The sequence below is a fragment of the Equus asinus genome, chromosome X, assembly GCF_041296235.1.
Source record: "Equus asinus isolate D_3611 breed Donkey chromosome X, EquAss-T2T_v2, whole genome shotgun sequence".
NCBI classification, from domain to species: domain Eukaryota; kingdom Metazoa; phylum Chordata; class Mammalia; order Perissodactyla; family Equidae; genus Equus; species Equus asinus.
In genome coordinates this window covers 57,744,938-57,752,893 of record NC_091820.1, presented here as the reverse complement: position 1 = coordinate 57,752,893, position 7,956 = coordinate 57,744,938, and the positions used below count along the sequence as shown (strand labels likewise).

Genomic DNA, 7,956 nt, shown 5'->3' with positions numbered 1-7,956 from the left:
TCCAGCGTACCAGCCAGGCTCTTGGGAAAGTGCTATCAGCTTTGCCAGAGTAAATTATTGAGATTGGTAATTCTTATATGGACTTGGATAATTAACGATGAAAAGCAGTTAGCTAAACTTGCGGTGCAGAATTTACTGTGTAAACTTTTCAAAACGTTTGTACCATCAATTAGTCCCCCACCCAAAAGCCCATCTGACGTAGCTAAGTGGTGCCGGGCTCTTGTTGGCTACATTGTATCCGTCTTTAAATAGTTATGTGGGCGTATTTGCAGATTGAAACAATTCATAAGGAGTTAAGGCTGCCTCTTTTTTTTTTTTTTTTTTAGCGCTAAAACTCAAATTCGCGGCTAATTAGCCCCAGTTCTTCCGCTACTCAAACCCCTTGAAACTACATCTCCCAGCATGCTCTGAAGCTGGTCTGACCTGATCTCAAATGGTCCCGTAGGGCAACAAGGATGGTTAGTTTTGACCGTGCTTATTTGTGCTGTAAAATATCGATCGTAATTGGCAGCTCTTTGGGCATTTATATCTGCCGACCTCGCGTTTTTGAACTGTGGTCACTAAATGAAGGGATTCTGACCTGGGAAGGCCCATGCATTCCTCCAGTTGGATGGAGAGTGGGGACAGTGTCTCCGGCGATCTCAAGAATAGGAGGGAATGTTGACCAGGGAGCACCGCTGCGGCCGATCAGAGGAGCAGGAACCGGAGCTCGGGCTGAGTCCGAAAAAAGCCGGATCCGGACGGTGGCTCCGGCACGGCTGGAAGTGGAAGATGGAGGAGCCGGAGGAACCGGCGGACAGTGGGCAGTCGCTGCCCCCGGTTTACATCTACAGTCCCGAGTATGTCAGCATATGCGACTCCCTGGCCAAAGTCCCCAAACGGGTAAGAGAGGTTGGGATGAAAGACCGTGGGCTTTTGGGGTGGGGGTGGGGGTGGGGGCCGGTGGACCGGAGGGCATTAGGAAGCGGAGAGGATACTGGGCTGGGGGAAATCTTCAGCAGAAACTGGGTCAGCTCTCCCAGGTGATGGAGGAAGTGTTCCCTTATAGTTTCTGAGAGCGCAGCATTTATCAGCGGGGTGTCCAACGGACGGGGGGAGGGGGAGGGGTGCGGGGGAGGGAATGGCACTGAGGGGCTGGTGTCTTTATGGCAAGGGATCTCTGAAGTCGTGGAGAAGAAGCTGAAGGAGAAAAGTGTTCCATGACCTCCGTAAGGCCCGGTAGCGTTCGCTTTAGCGATTTAGATACTTTGTATCTATATTGTCTAAAGTGCATTGTAACTGTTAAGTAAAAAGAAGGGAGGGGAGCTAAAAGTTAGTTCCTTTGTTCAGGATGATGAAGTCGACGGGATTTCTCTGAATAAAACATTTGAGAGACTATTTTCTGCCTCTTTTTTCTTTTTTGCTGACGTTTTTAGGCCAGTATGGTACATTCTTTGATTGAAGCATATGCACTGCATAAGCAAATGAGGTAAGCTGTCCTGTCTTTTGTGAACAGAGCCCTGAACCTAGGTGTTCATAGCCTTAATATCTTGCTTCACAGTGGGGTTAATAACGGAGAGAATGGTCCTCTTTTTAAAGCTTTTTGTAATTCACCGTGTTTGTAATCTGCCTGTAACCTAGAAAAAGCTCTTGAAGAATTAAGAAAACTTGAAAAAAATACGTGAGGCAGTTCAGATCCATTAGAAACAGGACTTTATCTCTGGGAGAGAAAGTATCCTAGGGAGGTGCTTTGTGGAGATTTTGAGGTGAGTACGTTTGGGTACTAAAACCTGTCTGATAGAAAAAAAGGTGTTCAGCTGGGAGGTGTTCTGGTTTGGGTTTTTTTTTTTCTAAGCCAGATCTGAGAGTGTGGGTTCAACTTAAGACTTTCAGACACCCCATCCCCACCAGCAACCTTTAATGAGTGAGCCTGGAGACAAGTCAAGACCAAAGCCAACTCCTAGGAGGAGGCCAGAACTCAGCACGGAACTACGTGCTTCTTTAGAAAAATGAACTTGCCATTTGTCATTATAAGGGTAAATATTATGACCTGCCACTTGTAGTAATATTGATGACATTTTCTGGCCAAATAAGTGAGTGTCTGTCCATGCCAGCTAGTGTGGTATGTATGCTTTGTTTATCTCCCAGAAGGTAATGGAATAGGTGTTCACATTTTATACTTGTTATTAACAAAATCATTTAGTGAGTACCTTCTTTACGAATGTTTTTCAGCCATTTTTTAACCTATGTATTTGGTACACATAAAAACTACATGGCTTCCATTAAAGTTATTTAACCTTTCAAAAATTACTTTAAGACAAACAAGAAATCAAGGCAAAGCAAAACTGTGCAGTGTCCTTCCAGTTAAGTAGGGAGGCTCCCCGTAAGTATTTGTTAAATCAGAGGAAGGCTGCTAGAGAGGGGAGCTCTTGGGGCTGGGAAACATGGTCCAGGAAACTGTGAAATCTTTATTTGAATGGGCAGATTTGTCACTTCTGAGGGTGTAGATGTGTTTTCCTGAAGAAGAAGCAAGAGTCCTTGGATTTTGGCTATGTATATTTAATTTTTGAGGCTGGACCATAGGATTCTTCTGGCCTGCTTGGTGATTGTAGTAGCCTCTATCGTCAAATTAATTCACAAGAAGCTCATTTCCGTGTTCCCATTCAGCAAACATAAAAAAAACAGTACTGCCTCCCTGTGGCCTAGGTCATTGCTCTCCCAACTTGAATGTGCGTACATATGAATCACCCTCTGAAGATACAAATTCGGATTCAGTAGGTCTGAGGTGAGGCTGAAGTTCTGCCTAACAAGCTCCCAGGTGATGCTGCTGCTGGTCCAGAGACTGCCCTTTGAGTGGTGAGGGCTCAAGAGCAGTAGTGGCAGTGGCGGAGTCAGGAAGAGGAAATGGGGACTAGGCAGCTAGAGGTTAGAGGTGCTGAGTCCAGTTGGCAGCTTAGTGCCCTGTAGTCTCTCAGTCACTCCTGGTTGTCATTTCTTGTGAGGAGGAGCTTGAGCACCTCTGAGTGAAGCCCAGTTCCAACCTGTTCGCCCCTTCTCTACTTCCTCTCCAAGGCAGATGCTCGGGGCCAAGTATAGAAACTTTTATGTTTTGGGTTGCCTATGTTTTTATCCTTTAATCTTAATAATAATGATAGTTATCCATAAAGCATTTTCACGTATGTTATCATTTAGTCTTCATGTAAGTTCCATGAGATCTTCCTACTGTACACATGAGGAAACTGAACTACAGAACAGGCAACTTACCTGAGGTTGTAGAACTGGGAAGTGCAGAGTTAGGACAGGAACCCAGTTCTCTGACTCCAAATTCAAAATTCATGACAATACAACTACCCATTAAAGTAAAAATATAGCTGGGAGGATTATATGGCCCACTTAGGAACTGATTCAAATGAAAATGTCTCTGCCTACTGGTTTGTCATGAAAGTTGTAACTCACAGGGTAAAGTTTGTCCAATACCTGATTATTTAACTTAAATATGATTAGTCACTTTTTTTTTACCTACCTATAAATGCAAGGGAAAAATCTATCCTCTCACCCCTTATTAACGTGAGGAAGTGAAGACTATAGTGCCGTGGAGGGACAGAACATGTTCCTTCAGCCCTCTGGAACCAGAAGCTGGAGTTGTATTTTCTGCTCAGACTACTGGCTCCTGCTTCCAGCTTCTGGCATGCTCTGGGTCTGACTCACTCACCTCTCTTTGTTCTCTGTTATTATTAGGATAGTTAAGCCCAAAGTGGCCTCCATGGAGGAAATGGCCACCTTCCACACCGATGCCTATCTGCAGCATCTCCAGAAAGTCAGCCAAGAAGGAGATGACGATCATCCAGACTCCATAGAATATGGGCTAGGTAAAGTCACTACCGGGCGACGATGGGAGATAAAACTCCATCTATAGGTCGGAACTGCTTCATCTTTTATAACTCCCAAGATGGTCTCTAATACTTTTTAATTAAGAACTAAGTGTTAACCACAATCTTAATCTCTTAGTTTAGCCACGTGTATCTCACTTAACAAGCAAACCACATGAGTTGAGCAAAACTGAGTGATGGATCAGATGAAGGAAAACCTTTCAGTTGCTTAGGCCCTAATAGCAGTGCCCAGGTCAGGTCTGACTGTATGTGTACTCATTTAACTGTCTTGTGACCTTATATTTTAACTTGAGTACAGATTTATGTTCTGGCTAAGTTTTCTACCTTATTTCTCACTAAATAGCTGCATTTTTAAAAACTAAGCAGTTAATAGGATAGTCTAGAGAAAGAGCACGGTTTAGTAGAACATGGGACTGGGTGGGGGCCGGGGGGTGTCAAGAGACCTGGGTCCCAGGCCTGGCTCTGTGTGACCACAGATAAGACCTATAGCCTCTCAGGGCTCGATTTCTCCATCTGTAAGATATGACTAGTTAATCTTGAAAGTTTAGCCTTTCTAGCTCTAACACGTTAAAAGATCCTTTCCCCAACATTGGAGATGTTTATCTTTCATTTGGAGCTGTTGTTAGCACAGTTGCTTTTTGGTAGGAAATGTTGTCACACCTCAACCTATTCCTCCTAAGAGTTCTGGACCCAATTCCAATGTGTGGAGGGGGGTTTCCCCTCATACCATGAAGTAGTGTTCAGGACACCAGCTGAGTGTCCTACAATTCAACTCAATTCTGACACTATCTACCTGGAGAGAGCACCAAATTCCACAGGTAGGGGCCTCAGCCCCACAAGAGCGCTCTCCACTTCAGATGCCAGTTGCAAGCCCAGGTTGTTACCTGTGCTTCTGACTGACTGGCTACAAATTGGATGTTCCAACAATCCCCTCCAACTTAGGATGACAATTTCAAATCCCGATTGTTATCTGTACTCCTGACCAACAGGCTGTAAATCAAAAGTTCCCATGACCCCCTTCTTGGGTTCAATTAATTTGCTAGAGTGGCTCACAGAACTCAGGAAACCCATTTACTCCCTAGATTACTGGTTAATTATAAAAGGATCTAATTCAGGAACAGCCAGATGAAAGAGATGCATATGGGAAGGGACGTGGAGCTTCGATGCCCTCACTAGGCCTGCCACTCTCTCCAAATCTCCATGTGTTCACCTTCTCCGAAGCTCTCAGAACCCTGTCTTTCTGAGTTTTTTTGTTTGTTTTTATTTTGAGGAAGATTAGCCCTGAGCTAACTGCTGCCAATCCTCCTCTTTTCGCTGAGGAAGACTGGCCCTGAGCTAACATCCGTGCCCATCTTCCTCTACTTTATATGTGGGACGCCTGCCACAGCATGGCTTCCCAAGCGGTGCCATGTATGTACCCAGGATCCAAACCAGCAAAGCCCGGGCCGCCAAAGTGGAACGTGGGCACTTAACCGCTGCACCACCGGGCTGGCGCCCCTTCTGAGTTTTTATGGAGGCTTCATTACATTGGCATGATTGATTAAATCATTAGCCATTGGTGATTGAGCTCAATCTCCAGCTCCTCTCCCCTCACAGGAGGTCAGGGGGTGGGACTGAAAGTTCCAATCCTCTAATCACATGATGGACTCTACTGGCAACCACTCCCCTACCCCAAGCCCCCCACCACCTTACGTGGGGTCCACAAGTCACCTGATTAACAAAACAAAGACACTTTTATCATTCTCATCACTGAGGAAATTCCAAGAGTTTTAGGAGCTCTCCCAAAAATGGGATGAAGACCAAATATGTATTTTTTATTATAAATCACAATATTACACCTCTTCTTTCTCCAATTCATCTTTTAACAAGCTCTTCCACTGTTTCCCTGAAGGTTATGACTGCCCAGCCACTGAAGGGATATTTGACTATGCAGCAGCTGTAGGAGGGGCTACAATCACAGCTGCCCAATGCCTGATTGATGGAATGTGCAAAGTAGCGATTAACTGGTCCGGAGGGTGGCATCATGCAAAGAAGTAAGAAAATGACCTTTCTGCTTTCTGCCTCTTTCCTTGAGTCAGTTTCTCAGTTATGTAAACTCTTATGCTTATTGTATTGGCATTTATTGAGAGATTTGTGTATGCATGCGTGCGTGTGTGTGTGTGTGTGTGTGTGTGTGTGTGTGTGTATTCTGAAGAGATAGAAGTGAAATAGGAGAAGGTAACGTAATATGGTGGAAGCGCATAATTGAAAGTCGGGACACCTGGGCTCTACGCCTAGCTTTCCTGCAAACTTGGCTAACTGACTTGTGCAGATTAACCTCTCTAGGCCTCAGTTTCTTCTTCAGGAAAATGGGCAGGGCAAAGGATATAATTAGGCAATCTCTAAATCTCTTTTCAGCGTTCTGGAAATTGCTCTGTCTTCAAGGGACTTATACTCTAGAAACATTAAAAAACTAGAATAATTAGAGAGCAACATCAATTTTGGTACCAATTGAATACATGTATGAGCTGAAGAGATTTAGCAGTAGAGAGAAATTAATCATGGAAGTCTTGGAAGAAGTGAATTTTAGAGCAAGTTCTTAAAAGAAGTGGCAAACAGATTTTCAAATAGGTGGAGAATTGATGAGAATAGATTTAAAACAAGAGGCTGAAGAATCGAGGAGGCTTATGTTGCCATCTCTAAGGAAAGTGACAACCAAGAGTTAGGTGTCACTCTAAGGAGAACGGGCTTATGAAATAGCTGTTCTTAGGTGCTGCTTGGCGTTAGAGGAAAAGTCTTCTTGAAGTTTTGTGTTAACATTTCAAACAGCTGTACTCTGTGTCTGAAAAGGACTGCTGGGCCTCATTCAGCATTTGGCATCTTGCTTGATATGTCTCTGGTGCTTAATACATGTTGAAGGAAAAGGATTTTTAAAACTCTGAATTTATCAATGTGCTGTGTGAATGAAATGAACCGGCAGTGGTAGTAACTGCTGATGTGTCATTCACACACCAACTGCTCATGCTATCGGCCATGACCTTGGTACTTTTCCGTTGAGTCTAGACAAAACAGCACTTTATCTTTTCAGAGTAAAACTTTGAGCACAATTTCAGCGTATGCAGGTTAAGGTAATAACATGGAATTTTTTTCATCAAATCGACAGATTTCATGACCAAGAAAGTCCTGGAGAAAGTTTACTACTAGAATTTCCTACTGAGGCAAAGGAACAAAAGAAACCAGTGGTTAGTAGTGAGTTTTACATGGTCTTAAAAACAAAGAGAAGCAACCTGCCTTTTGTTGGCTTTTATTCTATTAAAAGAACTCAAAGTAAAGACAGTGATCCCTGGGAGAACAAAATGACCCTTTCTCCTTCAAGCTGCAGATGAAAGGGGAAAAACAAGCTTCTCTGAACCAAGGACTTGTATGCCCTCTTGTACTTAGCAGGTGGAGAAGAAAAGTAGTGTGGTTTCATGGAAAATGCCTGGTTCTACAGGTCAGATCTAGTTTCTGCCTGTGGTACTGGAGGATCTTATTTATTTAAGTTCACTGCTTAAGGTCTGCTAGGGCCTGGGCCAGTTTCCAGAAGAATACCCAGTTACCTGACACTTCTTATCACTGTTTTGCCACCAAAGGAAGCACATCCTATCTTGAGCCAAATCCTGGCTGCTCCTGGACTATGTGTAGGTGTGGGCATACCCACACGCCATTATCTTGACTGTTTCAGACAGCTTTCAGCTGATCCTGCCTGGAAACAGACACACCTGTGGTGCATATAAATTACAGAGACTCTCTAGAGATTGCTCCAATTCAGGTCCAAATTCCAGGGGGTTCTTGGCACCTCTGGAACCTCCCTGTAGATGGACCACAAGCATTGAGCCTGCAAACTTGCATCTAGCCAGCATTTATCTGTTATAAACACAATATTTGTTTAAACCTCTCCATCTCCAAATACATGTACAGACCCATACATGCCATTTATTCATTCAGCATGCATTGATTAAGCACCTACTCCATGCCAAGCAAATGTTTATCCTCACTAATAAACAGACATATAGAAATTGAAGCATGGTATATTTTTTCCCCTATCAATTTTGAAAAATAAATCTTC

The 7,956-nt window shown here is 43.8% G+C and overlaps 1 protein-coding gene across 7 annotated transcripts in view; it reads left to right on the top strand.

Annotated features, from left to right (window-relative positions):
• Positions 1-324: 324 nt before the first annotated feature.
• The window catches only part of HDAC8 (histone deacetylase 8), a 199,857-nt gene continuing 192,225 nt past the window's right edge, over positions 325-7,956 (top strand). For 5 of the 7 annotated variants that reach the window (XR_011499882.1, XR_001399070.3, XM_014847580.3 and 2 more), the window contains exons 1-4: positions 325-882; positions 1,416-1,468; positions 3,718-3,848; positions 5,761-5,902. Coding sequence is in view for 4 of the 7 variants with exons in the window: in XM_014847580.3 (XP_014703066.1) it covers positions 658-882; positions 1,416-1,468; positions 3,718-3,848; positions 5,761-5,902 (551 nt within the window). In the remaining 3 variants the exon portion in view is untranslated. The remainder of the gene's footprint in view (positions 883-1,415; positions 1,469-3,717; positions 3,849-5,760; positions 5,903-7,956) is intronic. The other 2 variants (XM_070502938.1, XR_011499883.1) reach the window with 2 other exon arrangements.